The following is a 21979-nucleotide window of genomic DNA, read 5'->3' on the forward strand; positions in this document are numbered from 1 at the left end:
TCCGCCTGGCTCTGCCTCCCGAGTGCTGGGATTAAAGGCGTGCGCCACCACTGCCCGGCCTGAAAGATATTTTTAAAGCATCTATGGCATTGCTTAAATATAAAAATGACAAAGAAACAGTAAAAGGGAACATGGTGGAAGAGTATCCCTTCAACAAGAACTGACTGTCAATTGATGACTGCACCCAAGTCACATTTTCAGTGTCTATCCTGGTTGATTCCTGAAGAGCCATTAGGCATTTACTTCCATGAAGTGAGAGCGCATTAATCTAGAGAAGAGAACTCAGCATCAACATCTGCACTTCAAATAAATTTCTGAAAAAAAAAAACAGCATCAAAGCACACATACTGTCACCAGGTACATCTGGGAATTACATTCTTAAGGGATATGTAATAATGATTTAATGAAGACTCTAGAATTTAATTTCTAGTGTAGTTTTATTACAGTGAGATCTCTGGTTCAGTATAGAATAATTTCAAACAAGGAAATTCATCAACAATATTTGGTAAATTTCAATATAAATTACATTTTTAGATTATTTTGATCATAGTTAAATGAATTGCTAATGATTTCAAACGTACATACCAAGTTTTATGGTGCTATCTTTCTTGAATTGTCAGTTTATTTAACAGTATAAATTAACTTTAATTGTAATCATGATTAAGTGGGAGTAGTGACTCAACAGCCTAGATGTATTTGTTTTGACAAAGTTACAAGGAAGTGGTGGGCAGACTTTGGACACATTACCAATGTCTTTCCCTGTTTTGCATATTTCACTTGTGTTTCTATTCATTCCTCCCTACTTAAGGGTACATTGCATCACCACCTAAACAAATTCTGTGTATTTTTTCTGCATTATAAGGTGTTTGTTTTATCATCTAATTTACAGTATCTACTGACATGGCAAAGCATAGAGCTGTGTAGAAGAATTAAAAACATATGCACCTAGGTTCAGGAAGCCTTGTCTTGTACTGCTATTCTCCAGCTTGCTATACTATTATTCACTTGCAATTTGTCCAGGAATTGAAGTAGCTAAAAATATCCTGCCCTTTGGTGTAGTGGGTAGCTGTTCCAGCTTTGACCTGGAAGTACTACCCCCATTGAGGCTTCCAGTAACTGTCAGACCTACAAGGCATGACAGAAAGAGGAGCCCTTAAGACCCAAGATCCAGATGTGCTGGCTCTCTTGGTTCCTGGATCCTGGACGCTGGATGTAGACCGAGCAGAGTTCTCCAGAGAACACCGCTAGACTGTGCTACACCTTTCCCTGACCCTGTAACCTATCCCTTCACTTGTAAGTTACCCCACAAAATAAACCTCCCTTTTAATTACGTGGAGTTGCCTTAATACTTCAACCAGTACTATGGGAATATACTGTGTGATGCATGCAATATTGGTACCAGAGTTGTGCTGTGTTGAATGGCAGGGTAAAGGTACCACAACATTTCAATTTAATTTTAAAGTTCAAGAAATGTTGAGTGTTGGAGCAAATAAGGTTAGGTGAGGACATTAGTAGAAGGTCTTACATCATACACTATATATAAAACAATTTTACGAATTTTAAGAACTTGAAGGAGATGGATAATATAACTATATTTATTTGTTCAACGTATTAAATTAGTAACCCAAAACTCATAACTTACAATTAAAATAACCAGATGTTTACAATTGGAAACTAACAAATAGAGGCTTTCAGTTCTCCCTCTAACTTGATAAGAGCAGTTCATGAATGGTCAATTGTGCCTAGTGTATCTGTAACCATTCTATATTCAGAGAAGAAAGATAAGAATGGAAAATGGAAAAAAAAGTTGTCCAGCACTGAGAATTAGAGGCTTCAATTAAATTTATTTTGGATCATTCCCTCTACACATAAATATTACACTAAACAGAATAAAACTAAATTAGTATAAGACATATATTTATATTACCATTTAATATGATATGTACAAATGTATTTTAAGTTTATTTAATGTATAATTAAAAATGATAATTAATATTTTGATGGTCCATCAGAAACTAAAAAGAACAGGATAGAAAGCACCATAAAAATTGTCAAAATTTTAAAATTCTAGATTGAATAAAGTAGTAACCAATACTACCAGGAAAGCCTTTCACAAAATTTACAAGCACTAGATATTGCCTAGCTTCCCTCATCTTACCATTTGTGTTCTCCCAATGGTTTTATGTATTTGAAGTCTAAAATGTGTGTGTGCGCGTGCGCAGGAACAAACAAGTGCACATTCATGGATGATTCCCCCAAATGGTCACTAAATCGTCTCCATCAGAGTCTTAATCCCCAGTATTGATTATTCAGAGCCACGTTTATTTAGAACAGAAAACTACCCAGCTTTACAAAGTTAAAAATTCTGAAGACTGTTATCCACAGTTTCTCACTAGCCCATGGCCGCTTTTTAAGTTTCTTGGAAAGTAACAATGCTGTAGGAAAGTAGAACGATATCTTCCTCCCTCCCGTGTAATTAGAATAATATTAAAATGATGGCTAAATTTAATAATTATAGCAAAGTTCTACTGCACAGTGATCTGGTCAAACTAAAGAATAAAAGATATCAGAAAGACTTTGAAAGGGTGTAGTTTTTTACCTCTTACAGTTATGGACTCTAAAACAAACAAGGGAACAAAGGTAAGAGGCTTTCAGTACTTAATGGCAATTTAAGTAGCTGTAAATCCAGCTAAACTAATATGTTTTAATTCTTCCACTAATATTCAGTCCCCCACGAAAGTCAATGCAATTCAATTCTAAAATACAGAAACATATAGGCAAGGATGGGATTTATTTACTTATTAGATTCGGAAATTCTGAATTTCAAGAGGATGGAATTTATTTGTAGATATAAATGCTAAATGCTGTGCCAGTAACTCTGAGCTGAAATGCTTGGACAAGAAGTGCTTGAAATTTGAGAGATTCTTAGATTTTTAGAACATTTATACAGACTGGCAGATTCTTACACTTTTAGAAACTTTGCATAGACTTAACCTGTTGAGTACTTTACTCTGAAAATCAGAAATCTCAAGTCTGATGAAATCTAAAACTATCTGCTTGCCATGCCTGCTTCTGGACTTTCAGATGATCAATGTCCTACCTCCTTTAAACAACAGATTAAATACATTTTTATAAGGTTTTAAGTAGCAAGATATTGAAAAGCAATGTACACTCAAGAAACTTTAAAATACTTTTCTCTGGTAGTAGCTTCCCTCATTTGTCTGTTCTCGACTGAACCACAAATATATTAACTATGGGACTAAATTTTCTCATGTTCCAACACAGTATGTAAAAAGAAATAGATGAAACAGCAGCAATCATACTAAAAGGCATCTCAGTAAAGTTTTACTTTTAACATATAAACAAAACATACGCAGTATATGCAAAATCAAAGAGGTATATCCCCTCCAAAGAAATATTTATTATGAAGTTAAATATAATGATAAATATAATTTAAATGTATTTATATTATATCCCTGCCTGAAATATTAATTTTTCACTATATAGATATCTTTGTAATATAAGTTCTGCTTAAAAAATATTTTTTTAAAGCTATGAGAAACTCTAGGAAAAGAATAAAAGCTTTGGAGAAACACCCGTCTGACCAAGGGTTATACAAGGGTTATATACTTCCTACAAATGACATCTTTACTTTATTGTTCTAATAATGCTATAAAGTATTGACCTTAAACACCTACCACTTTAGAAGAAAAAAATGTGAACTAACAGACAACATCAAGGAAAAGAGAAACACATGTTATGCTACTACAGCCAATTGAAAGGATTTAATTCATTTTAATCTGATAAAATTGATTTTTAAAATAGAGTATATTTAAAGCTAAATACATGCCTTATCTAAAGCTAATTATACTTTCTTAAAATTTATTGTCTCACAAGTTGCATAATTATAATGTTATAAATTTTGAAACTCTAATATAGAAAGCAAACGTATTCAATAAAGTTTAAAAAAAGTCACCCAGCTTTACTCTAGTCAGTAATCAAGCAGAAGAAAGCAAATAGCAAAGACTTCCTCATGTCTATTTATAAGTAGCTCACCTGGTTAGCAATCTGCCGAGCGAGAACATCCATCCTTGATCCTGACTCTGATATCATCTTAGCTGCATAGATTACATCAGTGGTATGCTTTAGTGGTCCTTTTCCCCTGAAAATAAATGATACATATTAGTTTTCATGGTTCCTATATAAATAGACATAATGAATATACACATGTCAATAGATACACATTTTATTTTATTTATTTTCATTTTCATTTTTAAGGTGCGTTTGTGTGTGTGTGTGTGTGTGTGTGTGTGTGTGTGTGTAGGGGTCTGTAGAGACCAAAAGAGGGCACTGATTGGTTACCCTAGATCTGGAGTTACATAGGAGTTACATGAGGGTTAGGCACCCCCATGAGATCTGAGAACTAAACTTTGGTCCTCTACAAGAGTGCAAGCATACCTTAAAACCTGGGTCACTTCTTCAGCCCTGATGTACATTTATACTCACATATATAAAAGATTTATAACCCCAAGCAGTAGCAATTATACTTATATGGTTTGTTGTTGGATGAGCACAAAGTGTTATTTAATTATAGTCTTAAAAATTAAAATTAAAGTCTATGGTATTGCCCAGCAGTGGTGGCACATGCCTTTAATCCCAGCACTCGGGAGGCAGAGCCAGGCAGATCTCTGTGAGTTCAAGGCCAGCCTAGTCTACAGAGCAAGATCCAGGACAGGAACCAAAACTACACAGAGAAACCCTGTCTCAAAAAACAAAACAAAACAAAACAAATCTATGGTATCAAAATTCAGACAATAATATAAAGAAGACGAATAGCATTGGGCTTTATTCCAACTTTTTATTATAATAAGACTCAGTTTAGAGATATGTTGGTAGACCCAGGTATCTAATGCAAAGATCATTTATAACCAGGATATACATTCAACCTTGCATTGTGAGAAGCCTGGCTACTTATGATTTTTCTCTTTTAATCCATCTTGTACATTTTTTTCAGCTAGTTGCATAATGTTTTCTACCACATAATCTCTCCTCTATAATTAATTCAAATATAGATCTGAGCCTGAGAAACGTGTAATGTAGGACCTTTAGTATTGCAGTATAAATTAAAATTTCTTCTCTCTGTGAACCCCAAAGTGTTCTGGTGCAGCTTTAAAGAACAGAAACCCTGAGTCTAACCAAAGTGACTCTTTTTATTCCAACAGCTCTTCAAAGGAAAACGCTGTCAGTTTTGCTGCAGTGAATCCAGTGATATTTTTTCCCCAGACCAAAATGAGTTTGAGCCTGAGAACAGTTCATCAGGAATTCTGAAAAGGTGTTTCTCTCAAACGGTAATCCATCCCTTCTTGTTTTCAATAAAGGTATATTATAAAATCAATTGTTGCACAAAGGCCACGCTGTACAGCCATCTTCATCAGTAAGAGAAAATGCCAGCCGCCAAGTAGCATCCTGGCAGCCTCTGTAAAGCTTCCCATCTTTTCTTCTCAGCTGTCCACTCATAAGTTCTATCACTTCTTTCATATTATAAGCTGAGCACAAGAGAAAGAAGGAACTAGGGTAGGGAAGGAGTATGTGGTTCCAACCTCAGAGCATCCTAGGGAGTGAGTGGGTCTTGAGAACACCATTTGTGCATTCATGCCATATGTTTTTTTAATTTCCTCTTGTTTTTCTCTAAATCTACTTTTTTATACTTTTACGCTTTTTCCCCTCCTGGGGTAAGACAAAACTAAACAAAAATAAGTAGTATATCACAGTTTTTTAGTACAAATCTGTATTTACATATTTTGGACTGTTTCCAAAAAGAAAAAAAAAAAAAACAGCAAAAAGCAAAACAACAAAATACCCACTCCCTACAGTTTGTAACCAATCTGTGCCTCCCTGTCTTCTGGGATGGGGCTAGCATTCAACCACAGAGACTTTCTAAGGATTACCTGAGTTTATTTCTCCATCATGCACTAAACATCATCTTAAATAAAGTATGAATTATAAAATAAAATGTGTTATAACTTTAATAAAACTATGGCTCATGATAGATTTGTATAAAAATAAGATCACTGTCATGATCACACAGGGTAATTAGATAAGAGTGATGATTTCTGCAGGATTCCATTTCTTTCTTTAGTAAGTGTTGAGTTTGATCCAGGAGAGGTGGAGGAAAACAGATACTTGTCTGTGAATATTACTTTAAAAGGAATCAGGCACCTCCTAATCTCTATTGTTTTACTGGCCGCATGAGGTCTGTACACCTGGACTAGGATTTGAAAGAGAGATGTTTCTCTATTTCCTATTTTCTGAAAAAAATAAACAGAGGAAAGATTGCCTGAGCAGAGGTAGCTGTCCCATCCATCTATAACTCCTCATTCATTTCCCAACCTCCACCGAGCGCTAGGACACAGACTTTAGATTCTGGTCTTTGTCCTTGGAAGATAATGAGCCCTCAAGGTGTGATTCACAAAAGCGATAATTCTATGATGCTTTAGAAGAAGGGGGGCAGTAATGAGCAGTGTGAGGGTTAACAATAAGACAGGAAGGTCAAGAAGAGAAAGGTTTTGATTAGGCAAGTCAGGATGGAGATAAAGTGAGAGAGTGTATCTTTCTATGTCTTAGTTACACCTTAGCTTGAATGTAACAGTAGAAACAAAAGTGCAAAATATGGCAGAGATGTCGGAGAAATATATTTGCACACTCAGAAGATATGCTAGCTAGCTTTGTGTCAACATGAAACCAGCTAGGGTCCTCTGTGAAGAAGGAACTCCAGTTGAGAAAATATCTCTATCAAATTGGCCTGTAGGCAAGTCTATAGAGCCCATTCTTGGATAATGATTGGTAAGAGAGGGCCCAGCCCTCCGTAGGCGGTGCCATCCCTAGGCAGGTGGTTTCGGCTTGTATAAAAAAGCAAACTGAGCAGGCTGTGGGAGCAAGCCAGCAAGTAGCCTTCCTGCTTGGTCTATGCTGCAGTTCTTCCCTCCAGGCTCCTACTTTTCTTGTGTTCCTGCCTTGGCTGCCCTCAGGATGGACTGTGATTGGGAAGTGTAAGCCAAATACCTCTCCAGGTTTCTTTTGATTATGGTTTTTATCACAGAAGTAAAACACAAATTAATACAGAAGAATGGTTCTATACAGTGATTAAAAAACAGAGTGGCTTCACACTCTGATAAGTAATCCAGGACTCCTGCATCTGTAAGCTGAACACCACAATGTATGTCTCCTGTGTACATAATCCAATGGCCTTTTCACTCCCTCTCCCGCTTCATAGAGCCTCTCAAAACTATTATAAGCAAGATTTCTTCTAAAAATGAACCAGGAAAAACTAAAAAATATCAGTACATGTAACACAATGAAAAGCTGGCCTCAGAAATGGCTATCACCCCATGCCTTAACTGCTGACATAGGTTTCTTTGCAACTTTAGAGAAAAATCAACATTAATTGTTACAATATTTGAATTGCTCTTATCAAATTTGCTTTATGCATCAGGGAGGACTGGAAGTTATGTACATGGTTATGTTCAAGTAAGGAATTGCATTTCATTATCTCTATGCCTCTCCAGAGAAAGTTAAACTTAAATAAAGCTGTCTAAGCTCCCAAAAGACAATACATCAATTTTCAAGGTCTTAAACAATGGACAAAGGTTGTTTCTAAGCAGAGCAGCCAAGGCTCTTGCAGCTAAAACAATACACAAAGAGTTATATCTACAGATAGATCTTATCTGCAAAATAAGATATGCCCCTGTATGAAAGCCCTGGGCTAATAAAGGAGAAATTACTTCTAGCTCCAAATATAAACCTTGTTGTGAGACCATGATCTTAAAAGTCACAATAAGTTTTGGTATATTTTCAAGTAATGATAATACATGATGACAGACCATGATGACTCCCTCCCCCTCATTCTTAATTAGATGTATTGCCTGGCAAGGTTCCGTCTGAGTGCCAAAGATTGTATGTGCCAATACACATTTTACAAATGATTCCTTATCATGCCATGCTTCCAGACCAAGCTACAATGCAACCACAATGATGACAAATTTTCAACATTCTCAGCCTGAAACGTGCTACATAATGAAGGCTTTTTGAATTGGGGGATGCAGCTAGAGGTTGTCTGCAGCCTTCATCTTTGTAATGCAATCCTTGTGATTTCTTGTCAGCAAATTGTGCCTTAAATCACGGTTATATCCTACAAAGAAAGACACCCAGAGTAAGAGTGGGGAGAGAGTGAAATATCTGGAGATATTTTAAAGACACCAGAGGCCAGAATTTTTTTTTTAATACAAAGTGATCAAAATAATTATCTACAATGCAACATGGAAGGCTTTGAGGAAGAGGGTTTCCTTATGACTATGTGAAGTTATTCTTGCTTGTTGCCCTCTCACAATGTATACATTTAAAGAACATCTTGTTATATATAATTCATCTGTCAAAAATTTAAAAATAAGTGCTGTTGTACATGTATGAAGACCTCAGTATGAGTCAGCAGAACCACATAAAGCTAGGCCTGTATAAATCCAAGCACATCTGTGGAGAAATGAGAAGCTGACATTGGAGCATCACCACAAACCCAGGGCCAGCTGTAGCTAGAGTTTTCCTGCCTGGCCCACCTCAGGACAAATCTCTCTCACCTGCCAGACCCACAGCCGCTCAGACCCGACCAAGTAAACACAGAGACTTATATTAGTTACAAACTGTATGGCCGTGGCAGGCTTCTTGCTAACTGTTCTTACAGCTTAAATTAACCCATTTCTATAAATCTATACCTTGCCACGTGGCTTGTGGCTTACCGGTACTTTACATCTTCCTTGTCCCGACGGCGGCTGGCAGTGTCTCTCTCACCCAGCTTCCTGTTCTCTCAATTCTCCTCTCTGTTAGTCCCGCCTATACTTCCTGCCTGGCCGCTGGCCAATCAGTGATTTATTTATTGACCAATCAGCAACATATTTGACATACAGACCATCCCACAGCAGCCAGCTAGCATGTAGCCAATGTTAGCGAACAAGAGAGTCCCTGTCTCAGACAGGGGAGAAGGTGAAAGCTGACACCAGCATTACCACCATACATGTGCTGTGGCATATGATTACCTACAACTCAAACACAAGAATGCTCTCATAAAGACACACACACACACACATGCACATGCACACACCCTCATTCATAAATATATACATATATCCCAACATGTATAAAATTAAAAGTTTTAAATCATATGACAGAAGATATAATGAGAAAAACTTAATGAAATGTAGATAACATAGATTTTATTATATTTAGGTGAGTGAAAAATTTCTTTGAAAAGTCAATTTATTAGTTCAATAAACACCTCCTGTCCATTTCTAACATTATTATGTACTTAACTCATCATATTTTTTTTTTGTATAGAGGCCTCTTCTTTATTTCTCTTTGGTTTCAATAAACAACATAGAAACTATGAGCCATAGAGTTCCACTTATCAGGGTTCTGGCTTAATAAAAATAGTATTGAATCATTTCATTTTCTGCTGTCAGAGAAAAAGTATATCATTGAAATGATTTGGTATTTTGTGTTACCAAGTAAACACAAAATAAAAAGAACTTAAGTATATTGTTTACATTTTACAGCCTTTATGTCTTTGATATAGATTCACATGTATGAGACCTAGACCTTGCAATTCAATCCTCTTTTCATTTGATATTAATGATGTATATATATATATATATATATATATATATTAAGTGAAAACCATGATACTATATTTTCCCATAATATTGCACACATTTTTCCTTTTCTGCATTCTAGCCAAAGCTTCAGATAATATATATATATATATATATATATATATATATATATATATATATATATATATATATATATATATATATTTGTTTGTTTGTTTTTCGAGTCGAGTCAGAGTTTCTCTGTGTAGTTTTGTGCCTTTCCTGGAACTCACTTGGTAGCCCAGGCTAGCCTTGAACTCACAGAGATCTGCCTGGCTCTGCCTCCCGAGTGCTGGGATTAAAGGTGTTGGCCACCACCGCCTGGCTCAGATATATTATTTTATAATTATTATCATTTCTCTGTGATTTCAATATAAAAAATTTCTCCCACTGGCATACGTGTTTGAATATTTGCAGGTATTGTCTTTGGTGGGCTGACATTGGGCCTAGCTGTATGACTTTAGGCCACTAGGGATAAGTGATAAAATATCTAAGGCAGGTTCCAGTCTTCTAACTCTCTACTGCTTGGTTTTCCAGGATGTGAGACGTTCCTACAAGATCTCACCACCACCATTCAAACTTCTCCAGTTCCCATGCACCTATACATTGATAGGCTGTAACAATCCATGAAACCCTTAGCCAAATTAAACCCTTCCATTTCTGTCAGGAATTTAGTCACAACAGCAAGAAAAGTAATGGGTATATATCTAATTTGTTTCCTATGCTCATGGTAAGAAAATCTGACCAAAATTGGCTTCGGTGTGGAAAGGGTTTATCCAGCTTATACTTGCAGGTTCATTGTTGAAGAAAGCCAGGGCAAGAACATAAGCAAGAGTTTGTATTAGAAACCATGGAGGAAAGCTGTTTGCTGGCTCAACCACAGATTCATGCCAACTAGCTTTCTTAAAGAGCCTGGGACCACTTGCCTAAGGAATGGTGCCTCCCACAGTTAGCTGGATATCCCTACATTAATTAACAGCCATAAAACATCTCACAGACATTCCCACAGACCAACCTGATAAAGAAAATCCATCAATTACTTTCTCTTTAGGTCACTCTAGCCTGTGTCAAGTTGACAATTAATGCTAACTAGGACAAGCTCTAGTGGTCTTAGACTGTTATTCTGTAGAAGAATCTGAAGAAGAGGAAAGTTAAATCTGTTTTGACTGAATTATTTAGCTTAGAAGTATGAACAATGGGATTTAAATTTAGGTAATGTGGAGTGGTATCTTCTTTTAGAAACTGCGGTGTATTACATTTCCTAAAACATAACAAGTAATAGTAAAAAAAAAAAATTAGACAGCAGTAAGAGTTACTCTGGATGTAATTACTGGCAGAGTAGACCACAGTACATGCATGTGTGTGCAAGTACCAGAAGACGTAGGCTCTCCTGGAGCTGGAATTACAGGGAGTTGTGGACTGCTTGATGTGGGTGCTGAAAACTGAACTCTATTCCTCTACAAGAGCAGTATGTGTTCTTAATTGTTGAACCATCTTCCAGTCCTACCTTTTCTTTTTTTAACTTAAAAATTGTACTACTTTTCATATAATATCAACTGAGTTAGTTACATTGAATGACTTCCTTTTTTTCTGCTGACAGTGTTGCTCATTAGCCATAGTCATAACATCTTTTTATTAGTAAAGAAAAGAAGCATAAAATATAGGCAGATACTGTGTTTGTCCATGGACTGTTGTTGTTCGAGGTTATGCTAGTATTCATTCAGAGTTTATTTCCATATATTAGCAAAAATCCCTTCAAATCATAACTTCCTAGTACTTGTGATATAGTTCTACAAGGATTACCACAGCATACCTCCTTTCAATTCTGTATTTGGTACTAAACAAGTCATAAGAATTGTGGTTGTCATGAAGGCAACCCAAGACTAATAAATGAAGAGTGGTACCTGACTCTAGCAGAAGATGCAGACTTTTGCCTTCTTAAGACAAAATTTTAATGAGGCTGCTTTGCCTCCACATTTCTCTTGAAAACTTCCATTTGAAAGTTTAAAAGTCTATAAAATTCCTTGGAAAACCAGCTAGTTTATAAACAGATTTCAACCAGCTAGCAATCACCAAGAGTAATTAACAATCTATAAGAAATTTTGGGACTCCAGTCTAAAAAGATGTTTCTTATTATGTCTCAGATTTATTATTCAGTCTGACTATGAAAACAATATCAAAGTGGCCTCAACCTTCTCCCTCTCTCATGTCCTTGTCAATGAGTTCTTTGAGAACCCTGGGGTCTTTTAGGCCCTAGACCTCCATTCCTTAACGGGTCAAGATACTCCAGAGGATTCATTAAAAACAGATACCCAATATCTGAAAAGCAACAGGTTTGGGGATCTAAGAGGAGACTATAATGTCAGGATAAGAACCTTCCCATCCATGTTCCCAAATCCAGCCTCTTGAAGTTGCATGGAAGTTTGGAAAATATTTCCAATTCTTCCCATAGAAAAGGAAGTGGGTGGTGAGCTCTTGACATTGCCTCTGCATATATTCCCAAGAATACCAAAATCCTATAAATATTTTCCCAATTTACCATCATCAAAAGCAAAACAAAACAGAAAAAAATCTATTTGAAATTTTGGATATAATCAGTATACAGAAAAACAAACAAACAAACAAACAAACAAACAAATGAAAGAAAGAACCATGGTCCTTCAGCCAATATAGCTGAAATTGTAAGACATATGTTCCATTTGGGCACAAGGCCAATTCTATTTCTTATTTTATAATTGCAATAACAGAGAGAGTCAATTATTAAGAATTGAAACTATAAAGGTTCTGCTTTGTACATGATATTTACATGTTTCTTACTCAACACTGCATTTGTTTATGGAGGAGATTGGGCTTACTTCAGAAGAACTCCTGAAATCTGAGTGAATAGTTAATCTAATGTTATTGCTTCCCTCTTGTTATTGGTGTATTGCTCATGTGTTAGAAAAAGACAGAGAGACAGAGAAAGGATAAAAAGACAGAGACAGAGAGGGGAGAGAGAAACAGAGAGGGCAGAGAGAGACAGAGACAGAGAGAGTGTAGATAGGCTGTAGAGACTCCATTACTAAAATCCAAACAAGTTTTTATAGAATAAGGACAGAAATAAGTCCCCCTTTCCCTTCAGTGCCTTCAATTCCCCAATTTTCCTTCATTTGCTAGTATTATATTAAATCCCAGAAAAAAAATATGGGAAAAACAACACAAATAAATGAAAACAGCTAACCTCACATGGTAAGGGCAAAAGTAGAATTAAAAGGGAGGGGTTCTTTAACAAAGGTTATTTATTTTTGAATTGTGAATGAAACAGAGTTATTTCTGACAGAAAGTAACTGGGTATTTTTTCTTATGCAAAATAAAATTATATTTCCCTGTGGAAAAAATTTTGTTAAATTTGTACTGAAAATACTTTCAATAACAAAGTTTGCTCTGTGGTTATCATGTTCTAGATACGTCATACTGTTTCAAAATTTATTCAGTTTTTCTACACAGTACTGCTAGGTGGAGCTGTGATGGTTTTGAATGCCACCTATTTACTTATTTATATTATTTATATTATTTAAACTGAGTGACAAGATGGACAAGTCATTAGCACTTTGGAGCACATCACAGGATAACATCCTAGGTGTTCTCAATATATATGCCCTTCGGCACCAGAACCTCACATGATGTGAGGTTTAGATATTGTGAAGAAAAACCCAAGAATTAGAGGTTAACATCCACTGTCTGAGGGGATACCTCTTAAAGCTATATTCTTCATTCACATGCACCAATGCTAAGCTTTACAGAATAAGTAACCTTGTTGGATAAATTTTTTTACAACATCAGTTTGGAATTTTCTTTTTCTTCATTATTTCCTCCCTGTTTGGGTTTGGTCTAAAAGTAAAGGGAATAGTTACAAAAATATCTAAAGGAAAAGTCACAATTATTACCCAGTTGACTTTTGGTTCATAGATGGACTGGGCCTTAGTTTTCAGGACCTGATAATAACTGGAACAGTTTAGTATACAATTGAAGACCACGGCATTGACTGTGGCTCTTAACACTGACGAAAATAACAGTCATTTGGTCTGTTCTGGTGTGTAATAGGCACTTTCTGTTTGGTCACAGCATCCTCTATGTCACACAGTGTTTTTACTTTTGTGATCGGCTCTTCTTTGTGGTTCACACGATGTTTGCTCTATGTTTCTAATGCCACTGAAACAACCACCAACTTCAAAGCAACTCAAGGGCCTTTGAACAACTCAGATTTATTATTGTACATTTCCAGAGGTCAGCAATCCAAAATACATTTCGTTACACCAAAGTTTAACTTTCAGCAGGACTCAACTCTTCTAGAAGATCCAGCCTCTACCTTTTGCCAGAGTCTAGATGGTATCTGGTAGACCTCAGCTTGTGGTTCATCCATGTTCAGTGCATGTCCTTACAGCATCTGCCTTTTTTTGATACATTATGGCCTACTCTGTTCTCTTCCTATTCCCTTCTGTAAAGATCTCTGCAATAGGAAACCACTCAGATGATCATTTCATCAGAAAAATCCTTCACATATAGCCTCTTTACCCCTTCGGCAAAGTTCCTTTCTCCCAACAAGATGATAGTCACTGGTTCTCAGTATTAGGCAATAGGCTTCTTGAGTGCTCGTCATTAAGCCTGTCATCATCCTCAAGAGTTACCACCAAGGAATCAGAGTTACCTTCTGTGAGAAAGACACTTGTTTCCAAGTTGATATAAGATCAGCCATCCAGTGGGCTTCTAGGATTTGTTTCTTTAAGGGCTTCTCCTTTTCTAACTTGACCTGTTTATTTCCCAATGTTAGTGAAAGCTTCTCCCTGCTCTAAACCAGTGGCTAGCTACCTACTTATGGTCTTTTCCTTGGTGTTGACAACAATGCAGGTGACCAGGGGTCACTTTTTGGAGACATGGGCAAACCAGGACTATCCGGAGATACATTGTGTGTGTTTGGTACTCTTCTCCCCGGTTTACTACCTTAAATGTAACATGTCTGTATTGGTGAAATTATTAAGGACACTCCACGTAGTTAAAAGAGAGGTTTATTTTGTGGGATAACTTACAAGTGAAGGGATAGTTTATAGGGTCTGGAAAAGGTGTGGCACAGTCTGGCGGTGTTCTCTGGAGAACTCTGCTTGGTCTACCTCCAGTGTCCAGGGTCCAGGAACCAAGAGGGCTCGTGCATCCAGATCTCAGGTCTTCAGGGTCCTCCCTTGGCCCCGCCTCGTAGGTGTGACAGTTACCGAAGTCTGGAACTTTGATCTGGAACTTCCAGATCAAAGCTGAAGTGGCTACCCACTACATGTCTGTCTATTGACCTGGTGCTCTACTCATGATTCCTGGTGTCACCCAGAGTCCCTCAAAATATAGCACACAGTAATATGACAAGGGAGGAGTTCATTTAGGAGGAGATGGAGAAAAGCATCTTTCCATAACACATCCAGAAATGACACCCATTGCACACTGGAAAGGCTCACTCAGAAATAATATTGTAGTTAGAAATGCTTAAAAATGCACCTTGAAGCAGATGGTTACTGATGTTGTGAAATACAGGGTAGCATGGCTTCTCAACGAGAATGCTCCAGGCCAGTGAGTGGTGAGAATTAATAAGGACAATCTTCCATACGTTCCTTGCCAGAGACAAGATACCCTACCATGTCTCCCTTCCTCCCTTCGGAGAACTTTAAGTCGTTATTCATAGACACCTTTTCAGATAATGGGAAATCTGTGCTCAGCTCTATCATTTGAAAACAGGTCTTTTCTCCCCTCTACACATTACTCTCTGAGTGTGTACATCAATCAAAGCCAGTATACTGTAAATACAATCACCCAACCTGACTGGGGAGTCCCTCTTTTTCCTCATGACAGTGCACTCAGCATTAATCATGCACAAAATCTCTTACAGACTAAGGGCATTTTTTTCCCAGTTCCACCTAAAATATTGTGAGATACTGGCTACTCACTGTCTTTTACTATCAGACCATATTTTGTGGTCTCAAAAAATACTCAATTTTCTGTTCCGGAAAATAGTATCATCTAGCCATTGTTTCTTAGCCTCTGACCTTCTCAAAGCCTACTAACTACCTTCTAACTCTAATCACTATATGGTGTTATGCTTAGGTCTACACGAGGAAACAAAGAGGTGAGAGTCCACTGACTTAGTCAAAAAACTATTACAGTTAATAGAGGGTTCCAGGGCTGGTTCAAGAGTGAAGTGTTACCAGTCCTGCTCTTCAATGAAAGGATCAGAACCCACCAGCAGATCTTTTGTATAGCCTCTTTACCCCTTGTCTAGCAGCCACAGTTACAGCTTATTAAATTTTAGTACACTATATGTGTACTGTTAGCAAATGACTTACTGAGGCTGAGTATGACTTAAGGCACTTTGTCTTATGCAGCTACTTTTCATTGGACTCTGTCATTCCTGCTGAGTCAAAGATTTATATACTTTATTGAATTATTATACTACAAGATGACTCGAAGTCGATTTTAAAAGGTATAATTCATTGGTGTGTATGTGTGTGTATGTGTATGGTGTGTGTCTGTGTGTGTGTTTGTATGTGTGTATGTGTATGACGATTGTCCTCATCCAAGTGTCAATGTTTGCTGTCTTTCTCAATCATTCCTCGCCTGATGTTTTGAGATGAGTTCTCTTAATTTTAAAACTATCAATTGGTTAAGCTGGCTGTCTAGTAAGCCCTAAGTATCCATGAATCATCTGTCTCCATGACTCATACATGGACAACAGGTATGTGCCTAGGGATTGAACTCTGGAACACATATATGCATGACGAGAACTTTGCTAAGTCATCTTCAAGTTCTTGGAGGTTGTGATTTAAAAATTGAAATGATTACTGTAACTCAGAAATTTTATTATATATTTTATTATCATATGTTTACTTTAGTCTTTTGTCAGGATCAATGACTAGCTATTTATCTAATGCAACGTAAGACAACATACATTTTGAGGGGGTGGGTTCAGTGAACCTTATTGATGGTATTCAAAAGAGTAGGGCTCCCTAAGCCACTCCCTTTCTTATGGGGGCCTTTGATAGAAACAGTGAGAGGAGATGCTCAGTTTTGGGGCTCATTGTTGGGACAGGGATTCTTCAGCAGCTGAGGGCCTCTGTCTTTCTCTCACACTCTGCTGGGGTGTGTGGTCCAAGGCCCCTTAGTCCTCAGAGGTCGTGTTGGACATGAGATCATCAAGCTGTTGCTGTAGCCATATTTATTGTCATACCAGGAAAAGAGCTTTACAAAGCTCACTTTACTGAGAGTAATTCCAGCTCCAGCATCAAAGCAGAAGAGCAGGTGTCACTGTTAAAGTCACAGGAGACAACCTGATCATCAACATAGGCCAGGATGTCCCTGATGCCTGCTTCACCACCTTTTTGATGCTTTTATACTTGGCAGCTTTCTCCAGGTGGCATGTCAGCTCCATGATGGACATATTGAAGATAGGAACAGGGAAGGTTATGTCAGTGAGCTTCCCATTCAGCTCTGGTATGTCTTTACCCATGGCCTTGGCAGTACCAGTAGATGCAGACATGATGTTCTGGGTAGCCTAATGGCCATTATATCACTTTCTGCTCCTCTGGGTTCTAGAGACAGAATGCATCTTGTAAAAATGCCAGCCTCATCCCTGAGATACAATGATGGAAGCTGAAGTAAACAGATTTCGCTGTATTGGGCACATGTTTACCAGAGCTTCCTTCAACTATGGCAAAGTGGATGCTATTGCCATCAATGACCTCTTCATTGGCTTCAACTACATGGTCTACATGTTCCAGTATGACTCTATCCACAGCAAGTTCCATAGCATGGTCAAGGCTAAGAACAGGAAAATTGTCATCAATAGGAAGGCCATCTTCATCTTCCAGAAGTGAGATCCTGCCAATGTCAAATGAGGTGATGCTGGTACCTAGTATGTTGTAGAGACTACTGGTGTCTTCACCAACATGAAGAAGGCTGGAGCCAACTTGAAGGGTAGACTGAAAGGGTTCTTATCTCTGCTCCTTCTGCTGATGTTTGCATTTTTGTGATGAGTATGAACTAAAAGAAGTTAGTTCATTCAAGGCAACTCATTCAAGGTTGTCAGCAATGCTTCCAATACCACCAACTTCATAGCCTCCTCCTCCTCTTTATCATCCCCCTTCTCTCTCCCTCCCTTCCTCCTTTCTTCCATCCCTTTCACTTCTGCTCTTTACTTCCAGATGAGAGACACTGTTGTTATCCTGCTTGTGCCACAGATCAGGGTGTCAGACCATATAGGTACCTGGAGCAGCAACCTTCTTGTGCTTTTGAGGTTTGTTTGAATCAGTTTACTCTTTCTGAAAATTGGTCTCAGAGTTCTGCCAACATTCTTTTGAAAATTCAATGGGCTGCGAGTGCTCAAAAGTCAATTGAAGTGATTGCCCTTGTCTGTTGCCTGGAACTGTTCTTCCAAGTCCAGGAGTTCTGCTTTGAAGAAGTGTACTGTGTCATAAAGCATCAATCTCAGTGGAGTGGGGTCATTTAGCAGACACAAACAGGAAATGTTAGGAATGAGACTCAGAGTGAAACAGGAATTCCTTTGACTTGATTGGAGGGAAAGTCATAGAGCTTGTGTCAGTGACTGGCACTAAATAAGTGCCCCATTCCAATAGAAAAATATGGGACCTTTGCAGTAAGGTGCTCAACTCCATCATTTTCTTCTACTAGCCGCCTGCATCCCAAAGCATTCTTTTCTCCCATGGAAGTTTTGTTCTGGAAGTACAAAACATTCTTGAGAGCCAAGCTGCTCTCCTGGGGGCCATTACTTAGTCTATTTTTTCAAGGAAAGGGTGAATGTTTGATTTTACAAACCACGTGTGTATTCTGTTGTGCTGGTGAGGTCAGTATATCATGAAATATATACATAAGTTACAAAGGGATCAAATAAGCTGGGCATAATTGCTCATGCCTTTAATGCCAGTACTCTGGAGTCAGAGGTAGGCAGATCTTTAAGATTTTAAGGCCACCCTGGTCTACATATCAAATTCTAGGATAGCCAAGGCTACATAGTGGACCCTGTCTCAAGGAAACCAAAACCAAACCAAACCATTTACCTATCATCCCAACAAAAACAATAACAAAAAAGGATCAAGTAAAGATGGACAATATTTTAAATATCTCACTAATGATGACATCCCCAAACACCCTCAATATTCCCCTGCAGGAAATATAAAGTTGGTATTAAGGATCTCCTTGGCAGCAGATTTTAATGACCTTCTCATCATTTTATTAGAGTATTGATTACCAATTTTGTGACTGGCTGCCATCTACTCTTAGAAATACAGAAGCTATCAATATTGATATCAATTACTTAGACTTTCAATTACCCTCAACCCATAGTTTCTTTCCTAAAAATAAAATAAAATAAAAACTGGTCCCGTTTAAGAAGGGATAGCTCACTAGTTACTTTTGCATGGCTGTGAGCAAAATAACTGGTAGAAAGTATGTAAGGAGGAAACAATGATTGGCTTGGGGTTTCTGGGTTCAGTCCATGGTTGCCTGGCCCCACAAAGTAAAGCAGAACATTGTGCCGTGTATGGCAGAGGAGATTCTTCATCTGTTGATGAAGAGGATGGGGAAAGGGAGCAGACAACACTTAGCTACATCTTTCCCTCTGTCCTTTTGTTCAGTTCATGGGATGTTGCCATGGTCACCAATTAATCCTCTCTGGAAATGCCCTCACAGTCATACCCAGAGTTTTGACTCCATCTCTGACATGATTCAAAACCCAGCCAGTTGACATTGGATGATAACTATAACCACTGGCTTAATCAAAATGAGATGGTATCATTTATAAATCCATTCAGCTATGAAAGCTATAAAATACATATCAATGTCAGTTATGAGTCAAATCCTGATAAGAGCATAAAAATGTTTTAGAAAATGAAGACAAATAAGCTTTTGAATATTTTCATTTTCCAGAATAACTCAGTATGTCTCTATTTTGGAAACTAATACTTAAAAATCATAGCTGAGTGCTTTTTTTTGTTTTGTTTTGTTTCTTTTTTTTTTTTAGGTCTTTCCTATTATCCAAAGCAGAGAAAATATGTCATTCTTCTGAACAGTCCTGCTGTTTCTCTGTACATTGGTCTATAGTTATCACTTTACTTGAGAGTAACAGAAAACATGTCTTTACTTGAATAAGTCCCAAGCATGTTGGGCGGATGTCTCCTATGTTTCCTGGATTATTTTGAGGCAAAGAAAACAGAAAATGAGGTTAACAATGGACTTCTATATCAAAGTTCTTCCAAAAATACTCATTTCAGGAGATAAATTAATTTATTCCTATACCCAAGCTGGAAATAAACTTCATAGTCAGAACTTTTATTGAAAAAACGATAATTAGAATGCATACACAAGGGGTAGAAGAATAAGAAAAACATTATTTCTTTTGAAGGTTTGTGCAAAAGGTCAAATTTTCAAAGCATAATCATCTTTGAATAACTAAAATTATACAACAGATGAATATCCTAAAAATGCTTTTATTCTAATTTTTTAATATGCATGAACTCTCAACATTATAATTATCTATCATATATCGTTCTTCCCTCATTCTGAATTAGTTCCAAATAGAGACTAGGAGTGATCATAAGGACATGTTTTTATTGCTCCTCATTTTAGATGCTGGCAGGAAGCATTATGTAAGTCACAAAACAACCAAAAGCAGTTATTCCTGTGAGCGCAGATGCTAGGAATCATTTTAGGGGCTTTGGAGAATGGAAAGGAACCGAGGTACGAAGGAGAAATCTAAACTGAAACCCAGAAAACCCTGTCACAGTTATCAGCAAAAATAAAAGAATTGATAATGAGAATTCACAGGAAAGAAATGAATCACTAATTATTTAAATGTAGCCTTCTTTCAAGAAATATGGCAGACACTTGAAGGGCAGGAAATAGCATATTCTTCTGTATCTCCTGAGTGCTGATTTCCACATCCTTTAGTCCAGCCTGTTCCCCACACATTATGTCTCCAAAGAACCATCAAATGCAAGTTATTGATTTACTTGTCTTTTCAAATGTCAAGTTCACCTTGTTGTGCAATACAAATGGTAACTTAGTGGAGTGTGGGTGTTCTGGGTACAGAAACCTGAACAAAAGTAGAAGAAGCAAAGGCAGGTGCATGTCAGACTGTTCTGAAATGTATGAGGCCGTACCCTTCTGTCTGAAGCTGTCTCCTACTAGACATGGATTCTCAGAGACTAAGATTCATATTGAGCATCCAAGAAAAGATAGTTTGCTAATGCCCAAGCATATCTTTTCATTGTAGTTCCTCTATTAACTATGAATAGGTGATTCTTAGTTTGGCTTGGAATTTGGGCTCATCTATTGATGACCTGCAATGGCAAGGCATACCTAATCTTAGGTTAGACAGATTACATTATATTGCCTCACTTCTGATATCATTTAGTCCCTGACTTTGGGATATATTAAACTTCAATTTATGGATCTCTGCTGACCTTTGACCACATGCATGCCATTCTCAAATCCCTCCTAGATACAACTATTTTCTTTCTTGCTGCTTCCTTCCTGGACATAGCCTCCCTCTGTAGTAAATCCCTCTGTATAAATATATATTTTTTCTTTAACATCTCTTTCTTCCCCACTTCCAAGGCTGTCATCAAATTCATTGTAATCTTACTGACATGTCTCACCACACTCAGCCTCTCTCCCATCTTGATTCACTCTCTTTATACTTTACCTATTATAATCTAGCCCCACACCCCACAGAACAAAACTAGATGTGCCTCTTTGTTTCCTTGTTGATTCAAGAGATTATTGACCTTAGATTTCAAAGAAGTTTTTATATTATGCATGATGACAAGTTTTCATTGTGCAGCATTTTATAATCTAAGGAACTATTTCCCCATGGACTAGTTGGTGGTTGATGTGCACAGCAAACATTGAAGACAGGGGCAGTAGTGACTGTGAACTCTCATTCCAACATGACGAAAACCCACAGCTGGATTTAATTCAGAAAGAAGCAGATTAGGGGGTCAATCAAACCTAGTATTTCTGATTTTGCCCTATGTTGATCCTATCACATACTACCAGTTTCTTTTTCTTCCTCAGAACCAAAAATCAACACACTGCTCCTCTTCATTTGTTTAATTCTGAAAGATTTTTATCTCACTAAGACTCCTTCAGAAAATCTATTATCCATTCATAGAGACTGGATTAGTTCATAATTTAACATATTATTAGTGATTATTTGTATATATGTGGGCTTCTTTGCTTGGTGATTTATT

The 21979-nt window shown here is 37.4% G+C and overlaps 1 protein-coding gene across 2 annotated transcripts in view; it reads right to left on the bottom strand.

Moving 5' to 3' along the window:
- Ctnna3 (catenin alpha 3) overlaps window positions 1–21979 on the bottom strand; it is a 1349586-nt gene that overhangs the window by 48486 nt on the left and 1279121 nt on the right. For both annotated transcript variants that reach the window (XM_059281472.1, XM_059281473.1), the window contains exon 16: window positions 4057–4162. In XM_059281472.1, the coding sequence (XP_059137455.1) occupies window positions 4057–4162 (106 nt within the window). The remainder of the gene's footprint in view (window positions 1–4056; window positions 4163–21979) is intronic.

Source organism: Peromyscus eremicus, chromosome 16_21, assembly GCF_949786415.1.
Source record: "Peromyscus eremicus chromosome 16_21, PerEre_H2_v1, whole genome shotgun sequence".
Classification (NCBI taxonomy): domain Eukaryota; kingdom Metazoa; phylum Chordata; class Mammalia; order Rodentia; family Cricetidae; genus Peromyscus; species Peromyscus eremicus.